Source organism: Hibiscus syriacus, unplaced genomic scaffold (genome assembly GCF_006381635.1).
Source record: "Hibiscus syriacus cultivar Baekdansim isolate YM2019G1 unplaced genomic scaffold, ASM638163v2 tig00111151_pilon, whole genome shotgun sequence".
Taxonomy (NCBI): domain Eukaryota; kingdom Viridiplantae; phylum Streptophyta; class Magnoliopsida; order Malvales; family Malvaceae; genus Hibiscus; species Hibiscus syriacus.
This window is the reverse complement of record NW_024062999.1, coordinates 270366-289584: the sequence shown is the minus strand read 5'-3', so window position 1 is coordinate 289584 and position 19219 is coordinate 270366. Positions and strand designations below refer to the sequence as shown.

Genomic DNA, 19219 nt, shown 5'->3' with positions numbered 1-19219 from the left:
TGTCTTTGCTTATTCTAATGAGGTGTCATTTTGAGAGGACGGTATGATTTCAAAGTGTTCACCAAATTTAAGGATTAATGTGTATCAAAAAGAATTTAGGGATCAAATAATGAACATTTATTAAGATTAGGGATTAAAACGGTTTTATCCCAAACATTTAATTTAGACTTTGGGGCCAAGAAAATTGAGCCTCGTTCGATTTGATTTGGCATTTTTAGCTTTTATTTTGATGGCGCTGTTTAAATGAATGCTTAGCTATAGTTAAATGGAATGGACCCTCAAAAGATTTAGGATTAAATTGACTTTTAGTCATTGAATTTGATAATTTTTTAAATTTAATCATTGCAAAATTTTGGTCATCTTTAGTACTTACATTTTTATTTTCTATCAATTTGACACTCTAAGAGTACAGCACGTGGTTTGGTCTCAAAGTGTACAACATCAAACGAACTAAAAAATGAGAAAAATAAATAAAGTATCAAATTTAAAATTACCGTAAACCAAAAAATTTAGAGAGTAAATTAAAAATATTATCAAAATTTAAGGACTGAAAATTATTTTATCCCAAAGATTTAATTTGTATTTCGGGCCCAAGGCTCATGTTTTTTTTTCTTGTTGGGAAATTTTGCCACATTGAAAGACAATTGTCATGTTAGGTGATGCTACATGAAGCTTTAAAAACTTGTCATTTTGCACTTTGGTACCAAACTTTGTGCGGAACCCTTTAAAATATCCCCAAAACACGTCATTTCTGATGTGTAAACATGAAATCTGATGTTTTTATTTAGGTTTAAATGTGTTTGACGCACTCAAACTTTTGAAAAAGATCAATTAAGTTTTTAAAAAATTTAAATATTCAATTAAGTCATTGATTTTGAAAATTGAATCAATTAAATTCTTAAAATAAAAAATTAAACTAATTAAGTTATTTTACGTTAATTGTTAAGTTTTAAGACCTTTTCCGTAAAATATTTTTATTACATGATATACTGTAATTTTTCTACATTAAATTTATAGAATTTTAATGAAAAATTCTAAAAAGATATATTAATATCCTCTAAAAAAATAAAAGGGTAAAGTACGTGCTTAGTACCTAAATTACCAGTTTTGATCAGTTCTAGTGCCTAAACTTTCATTTTTTTAAAATCATACCTAACATTTAGTTTTTGTTTCATTTTAGTACATTGTCGTTTAAAACTTAACGGACGAGCTCTTCGGCCATCGCGTCCATAGTTTCTGATCATTGCATTTGTCACCCGATTAAGCCCAAACTTTTAAGTCTACACATTTTTTCAATCTCTAAATGCGATTACGGCCTTCGTTTCACCAGAAGATGCCTCAATTTCCTCAAATCGAAGATGGACTTTTCAATTTGTTTATCTTTCGATCTCCATGGTCCAACGTCCGATGGGCCTGAAACTGGACCGTGTTGGTTAAATTGTCATTCTCTCGTGGCCCACTGTTCGAATTGGTCCTCCGTTCACCAGAACTATGTCACATCAGTCCTTCCGTTAAACATTTAACGGCATAATACTAAAATGAAACAAAAAGTAAATATTATGTATGATTTTAAAAAAATGAAAATTTATATATTATAAAATAAATCAAAATTAATAATTTATATACTGAACACATAGTTTACTTACAACAAAAAGTTGATAGTTATCAATAATTTTTTTTAAACGCCATAAGAAAATATAATGACAAGAGACATGTGATACTAACCGATAAATAATTAAATTACTAATTATTAGCTTTTTCATTAAAACTAAATAATTTTTCCAAAATTAATTGATGAAATTTTAAAATTCTACCTGGTTTTTTGTGCAATATTTTGAAAGGGAAAAACAATTCGTTCAGTAACCCATTGCCTAGTGGTTGAAGGGTAAACAAAGTGTTGCTTTTGTTGACATTACAGGTGAAATGCCATGATTTTTGTCCCTAGTGGAAGTAAAGAGTCAATAAAACCCCTATCTCTCTACCTGCTTATGAGTGGAGCAGCAGCACCAGCAGGGCCATTAAGGCCATTTACTCTCGCTGCCAAGTTTTCTTTTACAACCAAAAGCAATCTCTCTCTCATTAAATTTACCTTCTTTGAAATCTGTGACTACTCATTACTTTCTCCACACTTGCTTTTATTGCATCCTTTTATTCTACATGTAGTAAGTTGGGGTAAGGTACATCCTAGAGGTTATTACTTTGATGAGATTTTTTATTATTAAAAGTTTTAAAAATATTTTTTTAATTATTTATATATTTTAAATTTATTTATTTTTATTAAAAATTTGACGATATTTTGAGATAAACTTTAACTTACTAAATGAGATATGATAAAATCACATCTTTAATGATGTCTACGAGCGTTGTTGTTACTTTCAAATGCGGACTCAATAGAATAATGTTGAGTATAGACTCGACGACATAATGCATGCAAACGGAGAATCAATTCATTAAACACGACTCAAACGATTTCGAGATCAAATTTTATCATAGCACAATAAGTGGCGGATCTAGAAATTAAAAAATGGGAGTCTAAAATTTTAATGTTCATATTCTAAAAATTTGAGTATGCAATTTTTTTTACTTTTTTCTATTTTTATTAACAAACTAAACTAAATTTAACATTTTTCTCAAAATAATGGGTGTGCAATGGCTCCTCTAAGGAGCCACATACATCCGCCCCTGATCACAATCAATAAATTTATGTCTAGTCCAGACTGCAGCTAGTTTTTAACCAAGAATGACAAATCTGAAACATATGAATAATTTAGTGATTATTTTATAACTTTTAATAGTCAGTGGATTCAATAAAATGAAGCTCAATAGTCATGAGTTTTTTTTTTTTTTTTTGCAACTCTTGATTGTCATGAGACTTAACAAAATAATGCCCCATAATTAGGGGACTATTTGTGTACTTTGCCCAAAAACTTTCTTTCATTTTAAATTTTTAAATATTCAATAATTTGTTGATTTGGATTCTATTTAGAATATAATATATTGACTAACAAGACCTTAGAAGTAAAGCAATTGAGTAGGGTTGCAGATAACTTAAAGTTCATTATCAAAACAAAACATGCAAGCTCTTTATGCATATAGGTCCCTCTGGACCTAATTGTTAGCAACTTTTGACTCCAATAAATGCAAGACTGTGTGTTCGAAGTTAGAACAGTGGAATCCCATTGTAATGTCATTATTTTTTAATGCAAATAATATTTGCTGATTTGATTTTTTTATAAGGTACGTGAAGTTTTTGTATTTTTAAAAAGAAATCGAAATGACTCTCCCGTTTCTTATCTTAATATGATCTTTTAAATAAAAAAAACTAAATATATCCCTCTAACTAACGTTTTTTTATCATTTTCCAACGATTACGTTAATTTCTGTTGACGTGATTCGTCAAGCAGGTCGATGCCTCGATGCCTTCCGTTTAATGTTGATTGGGCGCGTTTTGGATTTATATCAACTTGGATTTATAAACCCAAAAGACACTTAGTCAGCATCAAACGGAGGGTGCTAATATGCTTGACATACCACGTCAACAGGAATTAACGAATGCATTAGTCAATGACGAAAAAAATTGGTCAAGAACATTGGTCAAAGGGTAGCATTGAGTATTTTTCTTAGTTAGAGGACTACATTGAAAGATAAATAATTAGAGAGTCATATTAGTTTATTTTTAAAAGTATAGGGACTTTTCATACTCTTTAAAAAAAGAATTCACACCTCGAACTTTAAAAAAAAAGAATTTAGCCACTTGCCACGTCATAATTCATTGTGGATTGCTACGTTAGCATCGTAATAATCAACGATAAAAACTGTTGGTCAAAAGATCACATTAAATTCTTTTTATAATCACTCTCCATTTTTTTCATAGTAAGTGTCATTCTTTCTTTTCCAAGTCCTTGAAAGAGAATTTGTGGACGTATCTTTATTAACCAAAAGAGAGAATAAAAAGAATTTTCTCCGCATAAGGGGAAAAAATGTCGGTGAATTTATTAAATGACATCAGTGATTTTTTGATATTTATTTTATGATTATATCGATCATATTAAAAAAGAGTACAATAAAATTTTAACATAATTTAATATCTATCAAATTATTTTTAATTTTTTTATTGTTTTCCAGATTCCAAAGTTTTGTCTTAACTAATTTAGACCGATCTGTGTCGTACACATGTTTTTGGTGAGTGAATCTCCAGACAAAATTTTTCAGCAAACACAAAAACTCGAATTCAAAAGCTTACTTAAGCGTTAACTAGCTGCTCAAAAATAAACACTCTCCCCCTTCTTCTTTTTCCTAGCAAGCGTTATTCTTTCTTTTCCAATTCCTTAAAAGAGAATTTGTAGACATATTAATCAAAAGAGAGAATAAAAAGATTACTTTCTCCATAAGTAGGAGGAGAAAAAAAATGTCGGTAAATTTATTGAGTGACTTCAGTGATTTCTCGAGATTTATTTTATGACTATATCGATCATATTAAAAATACTTTTAAGATTATTATTTTTACTCTAAAAGATTACTTCTAAGATTAATCAAAAGAGAGAATAAAAAGATTACTTTCTCCATAAGTAGGAGGAGAGAAAAAATGTCGGTGAATTTATTGAATGACTTCAGTGATTTCTCGAGATTTATTTTATGATTATATCGATCATATTAAAAATACTTTTAAGATTATTATTTTTACTCTAAAAGATTACTTCTAAGATTAATCAAAAGAGAGAATACAAAGATTACATTCTCCATAAGTAGGAGGAGAAAAAAAATGTCGGTAAATTTATTGAATGACTTCAGTGATTTCTCTAGATTTATTTTATGATTATATCAATCATATTAAAAATACTTTTAAGATTATTATTTTTACTCTAAAAGATTACTTTTAAGATTAATCAAAAGAGAGAATAAAAAGATTACTTTCTCCATAAGTAGGAGGAGAAAAAAATGTCGGTAAATTTATTGAATGACTTCAGTGATTTCTCGAGATTTATTTTATGATTATATCGATCATATTAAAAATACTTTTAAGATTATTATTTTTACTCTAACACCATAAAATTAACTGACCCTTATTCTCATATGTAATGGGGTAAGGGGAGATAGGATAGTAGGCTGCTCCCAACACCAGGTTGTGAGCAGCTTCCGTGGGAGACTTCCGAATTATGAATTACCCATCGTGAGACTCGATCCTACGATCACAAAATTAAAAGCCTTGCGTTCTACCAACTGAGCTGCATGGACAATTCTTTACTCTAACACCATAAATCTATCAAAATCACCCTTTTAACAAATCCTTATCCAAATACATACACAGAGAAAGCTCATCCCTTTGGGTTTGTATTCTCCTGTGCACTTGAAGAAGTTCATTTTGACATTCCAAGCTCTTGAGGGGTTAAAAGGGATTCTCATGATTTTTGCAGGTGTTTCATCTTTAAGTCGACTGTTTAAGAGGAATGGCAGATGCTGATCATTGCTACAAGGTTTTTTATTTTTATGCTGAAAAATGGGTTGAAAGAGAATCTTTTATGGACTCCCTTTCTTCATGATACATCAATTCTTCTTTCACACATGCTGGTCTTAATTATGAGCTTACTCAGATCATGGGACCCCATATATCATCCTTTTAGTACAAACAATAAAGCAGATGGGCATGTTTTCTGAGCTTTTTGTGTCGAACTTTGTGCACCAAAATTTGGTGTTTTGAGGTGGGGTGTGTGTGTTGGGGTTATTAGGAACGGGTCGGGTCGAATTTTCGATCTACCTGATCCAACTTAAAAATTAAAAATCTCACGAACTTGATTTAATATATATATATTTTTCACTTGATCTGAACTCGATTTTTTTAAAGATAAAATCTTAATTTGGCTTGATCAAACATGAAATAATATTTATTAAAAATATTATTTTTATTTAATAAAAATAAAGATTTAATGAAACAAAATAATATATACATATATTATTGTAATTATTCTTAAATATATAAAAATAATTTTTTTAAACAATTTAAAAAAACTCAAATCCGACCAGGCTCGAACTCGATTTTTTTAAATACGATATGATTGGAACCTGTCGGTTCTAGTCCCATGCACATCCCTAGATAGAACTGCACAAAAAATTCGAATATCCGATTTTGTGCAAAAAATATCCGAAACCGAATTTTAAAAAAACCGGTTTTTAAACGGATAATATAACCGGTTTGGGAAAAAAATGACCGGTTAAAAAACCGGTTTTTTATATAGAAAAAATCGGTATGGGTTTAAAAAACTAATCGTTGGGGGGTTTTGTGACCTTTTTTTCTAAAAAAAATTTACCATTTTACCACCCTAAACATGTATAAATAGGTTGTGAATGTATTTGGTTAATTACAACTTTCTCAAATCTTATTACACAACACTTAAACATATCACCACCCCAGAAGATGCAATTGATGTCGATTTAGAATCAAACTTACATATTGAAGAAGGCGAAGATGATGAAGAAGAGATGGCGATGTAGTTTATTTTTAAACTTTATTTCAATTATTGTAAATTTTGTTTCAATTATCGAACTTAAAAGTTTTTAAGTATTTGAATTTATCGAACTTGGAAGTATTTAAGTATTTCAATTATCGTAAACTTTGTTGCAATTGATGACGATAATTTTAATAATAAAATCAGTTTTTTTTTTCAAACCGAAACTGGTTACACCATTCGGCCCTCCAAAACAGTTAGAATCCGAACCGGTTTTTTTATAAACCGATTTTTTGGCTAGGTGAAAAAATCGGATCGGATTTAAATCCGACTTTGTGCATTTCTATCCCTAGGGGTGATCAATGAAAATAAAAGAAAATTGATGGTTTACGTTGTCATATTCCCTACTTTCTCACCTCTGTTATCAGTGATGAATTTTGTCATAACAGCTTGAGGGTTAATTAAAACCTTTGAATTATTTAGAAGCCTAATTAAAATTTTCAAAAACTTCGAGAGGTTTAATGAGAATCTTTTTTAAAAAATTAGGGTAAAGTACATCATATGTCATTAAATTAATTTTCAATAATTTTGATCGTTAAATTTCTACAAAAATAATTATTAAATTTATAGAATTGTTACAACAATCATTAAAGTTTATTAAATATTTAAAAAATGATCATTACATTTATTAAAAGTTTACATTTATTATAACGTTATTATGATTATTTTGTAATAATATGATAAATTTAATATCTATTTTATAACTTTTGAAAGCTCAATAATTGCATAAGCTAAATAATCTCAGTAGTTAAAGGATTATTGTTATTTCTTGAGGTTTCAGATTTTGGTATCGTATATATAAGGGTACGAGCATTTATTGTAAAATGGTTGAGAATCTTTGAACAAATACTACATCGTATTTGTATCGTATTAAAACTGGAAAAAATATGAGTTTTTGAAAAACGATAAAAATACGTATAGGGGAAAGATAAGATAGATGCAGGGGTGTCCATAATTCGATTAAAACTGAATTGGTCGGATAATCGATCTGTTAATTTTGAATTCAGTCGATTAACGGTTAATGGTTCTTTTTAAATTTTGATTTCGGTTAGTTCGGTTGAAAATCAGTTAATTAAACTAATTAACCAAAGTTATTAAATATTCAATATGTTATATATATTATTTAGTTATAGGGGTGTTTAAAATTCGATTTTAACCGAATGAACTTGAATTAATTGAACAAACCAAAATATTAAATATTTAATTTATATTATTTATAAATTTCAGTTAATTCGATTAACCGATCAATTAACCGAACTTAGTTCGGTTATATTAAAGTTCTTAAAAAAATTCAATTTGATTAACGGTTAAATGGAAAAAAAATTGATTAATGAAATTTAGATAATTTGTTTCGATCAATTAACTGAACTAACTGTTTGAACACCATATATATGCATGTATGTATATGTATGTACGTACGTATGCATGTAAAGCAGTGTAATTTTTTTAGAAGTTAATTTAGTGGGTTATCAATTGATTAAGCAATATAAGATTTAACATGACCATTGTATTCATGAAAATGAAAATTGTATTCATGAAAATGAAATGACCATCAAGCTCAGTTGGTAGAGCATAAGGTTCTTAACCTTGAGGTCGTGGGATCAAGTCTTATGGAGGGTATTTTATAATTTGGAGGTCTCCTACGGAAGCTGCTCTCAACCTAATATTGAGGGTAACTTATTATCGTACCTCCCCTTACCCCATTATATATATGGAACAAGTGACAACTAAATTGTATTAATGAAACTGATTAACGAGAAGTCTTAAACCAAAAGCAGCACAAAATTTTGAGGGGAAAAAACAAAATCAATATCAACTCAGTGTTGAGTCAATCAATCAATCAATCTAACAGCATATTCCTGGTTTATCAAATCAGGGGCAATTTCCATTAATATGAACCTGATTCCCTCTACCCCATCTTTCTTGCTTCCCAAGCCTTCTCATTTCTCCCAATACTATACCATTAAGTATGGCATTCCATATCGATTTAGATTTAAGGTCGTTGGATGAGATGAAATAAATAATTAAGATTTATTTTTTATTTTGATAAATATCTTTATATTTTTACTATTAATTTCAGTCGTTTAATTATTTTCATCCAACGATTTTAAATCTCTTTAAAACTAAAAAGTTTTATGATTTGTAATTGAATTGTATATATATAGTTAGTTAGGATCCACTTCCGTCGGGTATAACTTTTTTAATTTTATATCTTTTTATGATTATTGAATCGAAGTAAATCAAAGGCGGAGATTAACTCATTGTTTTTTTTCCAGCGAACATCTTAATATTTTCTAATGTTAATCTCAGCCTTTAATTTCTCTCATCCAATGGTCCTATAGATGTATAAACGAAGTTAGAATCAAATAGATATACATTAAATATAAAAATCTAAATATTTTAGAAAATAACAACCAGTTGGTCTAGTAGAATAAAACATTTCCTAAAGCATGGTTAGAGGTTCAAATCCCAACGATTGAGAATGGAGTAAATTGGATTGGGAGGATCGTCTTTGCCTCTTCAATACCTGATCCAAATTATTCGATCAATAGATCGGATACTAATAGTTAAAAAAATCATAAATTTTGAGGACCATGATCCTTCACACCTCTTAACTAGGTTAATCCCTATTTAAACGGCTTTCAAATATAAAATCTAGAGATAGAGTCGGAATAAAATTTTAGGAGTCTAATATAAACAACAACAAAATCAGGGTTGAAATTTGATTATTGAATTATTAATTTAATTCTTTTAAAGAATGGATTAGAATCTAATTTGTTTGACTTTGAATTCGACAAAAACTTAAGAATCAATTAAAACTGAAAAAGTTATTAATCATAGTTCAATTTATAAAAAATTAGAAGTAAAAGGATCTAAAAGGTAATTTATCAGAAAAAAAGGTCCTACCAAGCTTTTAGCGAGTTGTGTGTAGAAGCAACCAGAAGAAGAATAAGCAGAGCATTTTCAGATGAATTTATTGATAAGGATGAGATCTTCGAAAGGGGTGAATCTAGAAGAGGAATAAGCAGCATTTATATTTGAATTCATCAATTTCTTTTATTAATTTAATTTTTAAATTCTTTCTTCACATTAATATTTAAATTTATTTTCCCTTAAAAATTAAAAAGAAATACACCCTTTGTTTTTTTTAAAAAAAATCTGAATAAAAGTTGATGTAATATAATTTAATTCTAAAAATAACAATAATTAGAGTAAATTGCAGGTTTAATACTTAAACTATCAGTTTCATTTTATTTCCATACCTAAACTTTCATTTGTTTTAAATCATACATAACATATACTTTTTGTTTTGTTTTGGTATATTGCCGTCAAAAACACTTAGTTATCTTCTTACTCTTATTTCGGTTACTGAAGTTTATTGTTTTAATTTAATTACTTAACTTTCAATTACTCATAATTTAATCACTCTAACTTTCAATTTTAATTTTTTATTTTAATTATATATATTAATGAAGTAATAATAAAAATGTCATGTCACAAAAAATATTAATAAAATAAATTAGAGTGATTAAAATATAAGCAATATGAAAGTTGAGTAATTAAATTGAAAATTGTAAACTTTAGAGATCAAAATAGGAGTGAGAAGGTAGTTACGTGATGAATGATGTAATTTACCCATAAAAAATGTCATGTTCTAACAGTTCCGCTGAATTTTTAACGAGGTACCAAAACGAAACAAAAAGTAAACACTATGTATGGTTTTGAAACAGATAAAAGTTTAGGCATCAAAATGAAACAAAACTGATATTGTTTAAGTATTAAATGTGTAGTTTACCCATTATTTTACCTTTCTAAAATAAATTTATAACAAATATTTAAAAAATTAATGATGCTATAATTATGATTTTAATGGTGACAATCATGATTTGTTAACACAATGGTGGCAGATGAACATTAAATAAATAAATAAATAAATAAATAAAATGCCATAGGCTTTGGAGCTACCAAACTTTATGGTTGTGATGAAAGACTCCATGTACCTAAAGATGGAGGTGTCTCACTAAAAGGTGGTTAGGTCCACAATAAACAAATAGCAAATGCTTTAATTAATTAATTAATTAATTAAAGATGTTAATGTTTGGCTCGTGTTCATTTAAATTATTGAATGTTTGCATCTGATTTGTTTAACGTTCACGAATATATTCGTTTAACGTTAATGAACATGTTCATTTATATGTTTGTTTATGTTCATAAAAAACGTGTAACGAAAAGGAAAATCTAACTATATTTTAACTTGTACTTGAGGATTAGGTTATTTGTTTCCTCTCTTTATATGTTAAAGGAAGAAACCCTAATTCTTTTTTTTTAAGAAACCCTAATTCTTTTTTTTTTCTTCCTGAAACTTGCTCGGAAAATATAAAGGTTAAAAATTGATGGGTTGAAATTAGCATGGCCTATTACGGTATTACCTAAGGGAAAGCAGATTTATTTCAACATTGGCCCAATATTGATGAAACCCTAATTCCTTTTCCCGCCAATCCCAAGTCAGAATTCGCTCTCTTTCCGAGTCCCAACTCAAAGTCACAGAGCTGAGTTTAGCATTTTCAAATTTCTCATACAGTCAAACTCGGAGCTTAAAGAGAGAGAGAGAGAGAGAGAGAGAGAGAGAGAGAGAAAAGAGGCGATGGAGCTGAGTCTAAGCGACAACGCTCTCAAAACCTTTAGTCGTTCGATCACGTGCCTCGCACGTGTAGGCAACGAGCTCGTCTTCCAAGCTTCTCCTTCTCAGGTACTACTTCCTACTTCCGAATTGAATCTCTTTAATTCAACTGTTTCATTAGCCAGTAATTGGAGCTAAGTGTTTGCTTAGTTACTTTAAGCATTGGAATACAGCTTTTGAAGGAGCTTAAATGCTGATTTATCATGCTGTTTGGTGATTGGGAAAGTGAACTGAAATCGTAGGCTCTCATTTTTTTTCGTGATTGAATTCAGGTTTAGTTCGATTCATTCTTTATGCAAGTTATTGGAACTAAGTGTTTGTTTAGTTAGTTTAAGCACTGGAATTAAGGTTTTTGAGGGGCGTAAATGCTGATTTATCGGACTGTTTGGTGATTAGGAAAGTGAACTGAAATCACAGGCTATCAAAGTTATTCGTGATTGGATTCAGGTATAGTTTGATTCATTCTCTATGCAACAGATTTAGAAAAGAAAGAAAGATAGATCAAGGTGGTTTGAAGTGATATTTTGTTTTCAGTTGCTGTTCGGCGAAGTAGTGAAAAGGATTTTGGTTTGAAAGATATTTCTCTGCAGCCAAACAGAATATTATAATACATAGTCTATATTTCGGAATTTTCATCTATACTACCCCCCCCCCCAAAACACACAAATTGACTGAAAACTTGGCAATATTTGCAGCTTGCACTTCATACGCTCAATTCTTCAAGGTCGGCCTACCAATCTGTTACGTTTAAGCCAAACTTCTTTGATGTGTATACAATTTCTGGTACTCAAGTGCAGTGCAGTGTGCTTTTGAAGGTATAATTTTGTTTTTCACTGCTTGTATAAATAATTTTTTGATGGATCGTGTAAGGTAGCATTTCAAGTGACTTTGTATTTTTAGGCTGTTTGCTCTGTTCTTAGGACACCTATTGCAAGTATTGATAACTTGACTGTGAAATTGGCTGATCCTGATGCGCCGAAAATACAGTGGGATTTGGCATGCCATACCGGTAAAGTGCTTATTTGATTTTCTACTGCATTTTTCTTCCATATTCGAATACGGTAATCAGGACTGAGATGAAAGGTTTCTCATGTATGTTAATACTCTATACAATTTGCTATAATTCTGAGTCTGGAAGTTGACACCATTCTATGCAGTTAGTTTTAGCATTGGAATGCAATTAATTTATTGTTGTTAGTGTATAAGTTCAGTTTTATGCTAACTAATCCAGTCTCAATGCCAAAATAAGTATTTGAAACTGGACTCGTAACTCGTTCCGGGAAGACTTGAAAATCTAGTTATTTTGCTTGTTGTGGCGTTTATGAGAACACGGGAATTCCCACACAAAGAGTCCTCTCACGTTTTTTTGATATCGTACATAAATGGATTTATTTTGGTTTTTAAATATTTTCTTCTTATATGCTTGGCAGGTTTGAAAAAATCATATTGGATTACCTGCAATGTTGAACCTGATATACAACACTTGTCTCTTGATAGGAGAAGATTTCCAAGTAACTTGGTTGTTAGGCCTCGTGATCTAACTAGATTGCTAGCTAATTTTCAATCATCACTTCAGGAAATTACCATCGTCTCAACAGAGCCGACGTTCTTACCTTCTGATGCTGCAAATGAAATAGGCGGAAAAGCTGTTGAGCTTAGAAGTTATATAGATCCAACTAAAGGTACCCAACAATATTGTTTTTTCCCCCTATTTCATCTGAAAACGGAATTTATTCTTTCGTTTATCCGTGCAGAGAATGATTCCTCATTGCACACTCAACTCTGGATAGATCCTTCAGAAGAGTTTGTGCAGTATACTCACACTGGAGATCCTGTGGATGTTACTTTTAGTATGAAGGAATTAAAGGTATCTAATCTCGATCCAGAGAGTAGATTTTGCATCAACTTGATAATCTTTGGTTCATATATCCAACTTACACGCAGTAATCTTTTTTCTACCATCGATCCTTGAGGTAAACACGAGTTTTTGCACTTTGTTATCTGAAAAGGAAAACTGAAACGTAGGCATTCCTGACTTTTTGCGAAGGCTGCGAGGTTGACATACACTTGTTTCTTGACAAAGCCGGCGAGTAAGATATTCTTCTAGTAATTTTAGTTCTTCGTGCATTTGTGGAACATTAGGAATCTATTTTTTTGCAACTCACAGGACAACTTGTTTTTGAATTGTAAAGTATTTCACATCATCAAGTGATTTTGACCAATTCAGATAGCCTTGTCTTATATCAAGCCTGTGCCATCTGTTTTTGCTGCATCTCTGCTTCTAATATCAAACATGTGTTTTCTATAAGATAGCTACCCGAATCAGTTAAACTATCGGTCTCGTCCACTTGCTGTGCACTATTATCACTTTTAAGGAAGAATGTGTGTTTGATCTTGAATAGATGTTTATTCGGTAACAGGCCGATTTTATTGGCACCAAAGTTTGGCCTGGATGATGGCTCTGTCTCAAACTTTGATGCTGCACTTGTACTTGCAACCATGCTTACATCACAGCTACACGAAGGCAATCCCTCTCAACCTGTACAAGCAGCTACAACTGTACATAACCAGGCAGGGACTGAAGCACAGCAAGAGAAGTTTAGGGCAAATGTCTCTGAGCATACATCTGGTCACACCAGAATATGGTCTGACCTCTCAGGTAACGAAATATTCTCCATCGAGATTTTGATGTTGTGCTCATGCAAAACCTCATGCGTTAAGATCATTTTCAGGAAGTGCAGCAAGAAACGGTAATGGGGTTGAAGAACGGCCGGTTGAAAGACAGCAAAACTTAAATGCCAGTGAACAGAGGGATATTCAAAGGGTTAGCATGATGCAGATCACAAAAGATGCTCCGATTAGAGAGAATGTTCCCGCTGCTCCTATTTTGTATCCTGAATATTGCCGTTAACATCCTGCATCCCTTTTTAAACCTAATTGCTAGGTCCTGTCATTTGCCATTTCGGGCTCTTATTTTACCTGAGTTTTCTTAACTGTCTGTAGTACCGGCGGCCAAGTCGAAAAGGACCCCAAGGCTGGTGCACAAGGTTAATCAAAGGATTTGTTAGTTGTACTCTTGTAATTTTTTAATTGACTTCTGCAATAATTGAGAACGTTCCCCCCTGTTTGTTGTGCTCAGATAGGAGCCAGGTTAATGTGCATGGATTATCACAACGTCATCCGAGTAATTGGGTCGATGCAAACGAGGAGGAGGATGGGGATGACAATAACGAACTCTGCGTTCAGTCGACGCCACCATATTGTGAAGAACAGTAACACTCAGTTAATGAATGACATCTCTTTTTTAGTCATATCCTTCATTCTGATTTAGCTTTGGTATCATTTAACATGGAATGATCTATAATATTTGATTGTTTATAGGTTTGCAGGGAGTGAAATGAATCACAACTCACAAGCTTCGTGCTCGTGTTAGCTTGTTGGTAAGTCAAATATTTGGTGACAGAGATTCCTTTGGTTTGTTAGTCTTTCTTTTTTCATTGTATCAAGGGTATGTTCGTTGTTTTGGAAAATGCGGTGAAAAAAATGTTTTTTTACTCGGAATGGTAAGAAGTTAATCTTATCCGTCTATTTTCATTCATTTAATGGTCTTAAATTTATGTAAAACTAATCGAGTTAATTGCACAAAAGGTTTATACTATAATCCTCATTTTAAATCGAGACCCATATTAAATTGATTTTTAAAATTGTTTTATATTAGTTTTTGGAATATGACTTGTTTTAAATTAGATTTTAAAATTTAAAATATTCTTCAAATAATTCTTTTATATGTTTTGATCATTTTGTTAATATATTTTTAATGTGACTTAATGGTTGTTTCTCTTTGGTGATCCGAATTTGAGTATCATTTGTCTTCAAGGTGTTCTTAAGTTTATTTAATAAAAAAACATTATAATAGAATTAAAACAAACAATATTCAATATATATATATATAAGATTTTATTTTAATATTTTTATGGATATGCAATTGACTCAGATTTGGATCACCGGATTGAGGATTTTGCATTTTCTGGGTGCTGATTCCAGAATCTTGGAAATCTACAGATAGGGTCCCAGTAGATTCGGATTTAACTAATAAACCTAGAAAAATATGTTGGTTTGATCAATATAAAAATGTGGATAACAAGCAGGAGGCATGGCTTGCAGTTTATTTAGTTTTGGGGAGGCGTGAACACTTTCTTGGTGGTGATCTGTGTCGGTCAGGCCCTGCAATTTTAATGCCTGCATGCCCTTTACGTCCAACTTTTAAACCACCACAAATTTTTCTCTACCTCTTTCTAAAACAAAATAGGGTAAACCACGAATCTAATCATCTACTTATTATTTAATTCTTATTTTAGTCGCACAATTTATAACATCTCAAATTTTGGATTAATAGTTTTGGGTTTATCAGGGAGGTAAGTGGACTTGTAGATTTTCTAATTTAAGTTGTTGGGTTAAATTGGGTTTGGTTTAGGGCCCAATTAACCACTAAAAAGGGGTTTAAAATATAAAGTAAAAAAGTTGAGGGACTAAAAGAGCAATTAACCCATTAGTAGAAGTTTGAGATATTTTTGAGGGGTTTTAAAGATTTCAGCTTTGGTTCCTTTCCCACATTTTCTCTACTTTTCCTCATGAATCATTCTTCCTTCCTATCCTTCAAGTGTCCATAGCTTCAAGGTAAGAGTTTAAAACTTTTTCTTGGTTCATTTTTGTTTTTAATTCTCTTGCAACATCGTTTTTAAAGAATCTGTTGAATTATGTTTCAATATAACAAATTTAAAGACAAAATGATTTTGGACTTTAATTGAATTTATTCAAAGTTTTAAAAAGGTTTCAAAAATAATTAAAAGTTCATTTAATTTGGATTTGAGCACAAAAATGTTTTATGAATAGTAATGAACAATAATGAATAATATCGATGCTAAAAAACATCGAACGTAAATAGTGTACCGATGCACTGTTACAGTGTGTCGACACACCCATTGTTCACGCAGCCCAGCGGTCATAAAATTTGAATTTAATGAAGGGGTATCGATACACCTTGATAGTGTACTGATATACTCTGTTTTAGGCAGCCTATTTTTGTAGAAAAATAATCTCAAAACGGCTCCAAAACATCCCCAACGGTTATATACGACTTCAAACTCATTTCAAGCTATAAATACAAGCTGAGGACACTTGAAGAAGTAAGAGAACAACTATTCAAGAAATCAAACACAAGAGAAGATCTTTTTATTCTTATTTCATCTTTTTCTTGTAAATATTTTGTTCTTGTGAGCTTAATTCTTGTAAACACCTACCTTTGAGAGATGTATTTGTTTACTTCTTTTATCCATCCTTTTGCAAAGGGGAATGGTTTTAGCTTAGCCAGTGTAAAAGTTAGGGAAATGTTTTAGTTTATCCCGTGAAAAACTAGGGAGTTGTAAATGTTATCTCTTTGTACTTAAAAAGAAAGAACAAATTAGTGAATTTGTTGGAAAATTCTTGGTGAGGAGCTAAGGTAGTGGATGTAGACTCGGTTGAGAAGTCGAACCACTATAAACCGTTGTGTAATTCTCTATCTTTCAATCTCCTTACTCCCTAAACACAAAAATTGTTCCAACCCCTCTTTGTAAACCGTTCTGATTGTCGATTCGAGCTTCTGAAAATCACAACAGAATCAAAGTGTTGGGTTGATCCTAGTTAAGAAAAGAGGAGGTTTTCACCCTAAGAATCAAGAAAAGGATTTTGGGCTAAGCAAGGAGCTTCAATTAGGGATCTTACTGTAAGGTGGTGTATCTTTAATCCTTTGTACTATCAAGCTTTCATAATAAGATTTGGATTCTTAACCATTTTAGGATCTAAGTTTGATATAAAGATCAAATCATGTTTTAGAAGTTTAAAATATGTTTCTAAGCTTCCTTAAGACCCTAAACAAATTACCAAAGTTTTAGAATAAGTTTAGAACTCAAACAAAGTCCTTTAGGGTGAATTTGGAGAGTTTTTCGAGCTTAAAATACCTATTTTTGAGGTTGAGTATCGATACTGGATCAATAGTATCGATACTATATGAATCAGAACCAAAATCTAGGACTTTCAATTGGAAGTATTGAAAATGCTTAGAGGAGTATCGAAACTGGACCTTAATTTCGAAGACATAATGCATTTTTGGTACCGATACTCATAGGAGTATCGATACTTGACCCTAAAGTATCGATACTACTTATTTTGGATGGTCAACTTTGAATCGTTTAAGGTCTGTAAGAGCTAAGGATGAGTCGTAACAATAAGAATTAGTCCGGAAGGGACATGAATGACTAAGGATACCCATAATCCCTCATAGAAGTGGGTTAGAACTTGTGTAACCATATTAAGTGTGTTACGCCGGAACACCTATAGAAGAGGATATATACGAATTGTTGAGGATGTGGATTGTTGCAAAGGATATATCGATAAGTGGTACAAGGATTAAGTCAGAGTCAATAGTAACGAAAAATGTAATTTTGGAGAACATCAGTGAACCCAAGAAAGGTAAGCCATACTTTTCAGTTCAAGGGGTCTTGAAAGGAAGTTCGATAAGGGAGACTAGAGGGATACTACTAAAAGTTGCTTGAGTTAAGTATTGGATTATCCCGTGTTAAATACAGAGAACAGCGAACCTAAAAATCGTCATAAAACCCTGAAACAAACAGAGACTCCACTAAAACTAGAGAATGATTAGTATACCCCTAAGTATAGAACAACTAGTTTATAACCTCACAATAACTAACATTAGTAGTAGAATATCAAACCCCAACATAACACACTATATAGAAAACGAGCGATATAATATAAAGAGAGAGCAATCTTACCCTAGTTAGTACAGTTGTACTCTAATTCACCTAGGTTACCTTAATTGTACTAGTAGGGCAGTGTCAGTGCACGAGGCACTTTAGGAGCTAGCTAGGGTGCAAGGCCCGAACACTCGCAAAGAGCGAGTTAGCATATTTAATGTTGTATGACATTTGAGCCTTAGGTATGCATATAGAGTTGCATCAGTTCAGTATCTTTGCTATTAGAAAATCTTGGCTTGATGTTGTGTGATACCAAGCCAATTCTTTAGATCAATGAGAATTTCCGATGCTGTGTGATACTGTGATTCCTTTTTGTTGGGATTCTATGATGAAGCTCAAATGAACAACCGAATGAATTGCCAAAAGGGGGTGAATTGGCTTTTTAAGATTAGGGAGTAAGGAGAATAGAGAAGAGACAATTTGCAAAAGGATTTACAGTGGTCCAACTTCTCAACCAAGTCTACATCCACTACCTTAACTCCCCACTAAGGATTTTCTAACAAATTCACTAATTTGTTCTTTATTTTTTCAGGATAAAGAGATAACCTTTATAATTCCCTAGCTTTTCAAAGGTTAAGCTAGAACCAATCCTCTTTACAAAATGAATAAGATGTAAACAAGAAAAACCTTTCAAAATGAAGGTGTTTACAAAGGTTTAAGCTCACAAAAGCAAAATCTAAGGATATACAATTAAGCTCAAAACACAAATATTTACAAGAGAAATAAAATAAAGATTGAAAAACTTTTCTCTTGTGTATGAATGCTTGGATAGATGTTGGTAACCTTCTTCAAGTGTCTTAAACTTGTTTTTATAAGTTGGAATGAGTTTGTGGTCGTTTCTAACCGTTGGGGATTAATTTTCTGTAAAATAAAACTGCACAGGACAGGGAGTATCGTTACTCTTTTAATGAGTATTGGTACTACCTTTGTAATATTTAAATAAACTAGCCGTTAAAGACCGTTGGGCTTGACCAGTATCGATATTATGTTTTATGGTATCGAGACTAGTGTGTAAAGTAGTATCAATACCCTTTGAGTATCGGTACCTATTTTGCATTCTAGAATTTGAGCAATTTGGAAAACAACTGGTAGTTTCGATACTACATAGAGAGTATCGATACTTCGCTTACCTTTGGTATCAGTACCACATGAACAGTATCGGTACTACGTATCTAGAAAAATAATTTTGTGCTCAAATTCTAGTTTAATGGACTTTGAATTAT

The 19219-nt window shown here is 31.4% G+C and overlaps 1 protein-coding gene across 1 annotated transcript; it reads left to right on the top strand.

Moving 5' to 3' along the window:
* Nucleotides 1–10992: 10992 nt before the first annotated feature.
* Nucleotides 10993–14463, top strand: LOC120154765 (cell cycle checkpoint control protein RAD9A-like). Its single transcript, XM_039166420.1, has 11 exons — nt 10993–11108; nt 11140–11253; nt 11880–11999; nt 12085–12193; nt 12615–12866; nt 12939–13051; nt 13210–13274; nt 13605–13843; nt 13917–14073; nt 14188–14231; nt 14324–14463. Exons 2-11 carry the CDS (start codon nt 11149–11151, stop codon nt 14458–14460), a joined length of 1341 nt encoding a protein of 446 aa, XP_039022351.1. The 5' UTR covers nt 10993–11108; nt 11140–11148; the 3' UTR covers nt 14461–14463.
* The last annotated feature ends 4756 nt before the right edge of the window (nt 14464–19219 follow it).

Excerpts from the sequence above, each read along its gene's own strand:
- LOC120154765 (XM_039166420.1), top strand. The coding sequence starts at position 11,149 with ATGGAGCTGAGTCTAAGCGACAACGCTCTCAAAACCTTTAGTCGTTCG. Across the intron at positions 12,000-12,084 it reads AGTGCAGTGTGCTTTTGAAG|GCTGTTTGCTCTGTTCTTAG; the intron begins GTATAATTTTGT and ends TTGTATTTTTAG. Across the intron at positions 12,194-12,614 it reads GGATTTGGCATGCCATACCG|GTTTGAAAAAATCATATTGG; the intron begins GTAAAGTGCTTA and ends TATGCTTGGCAG.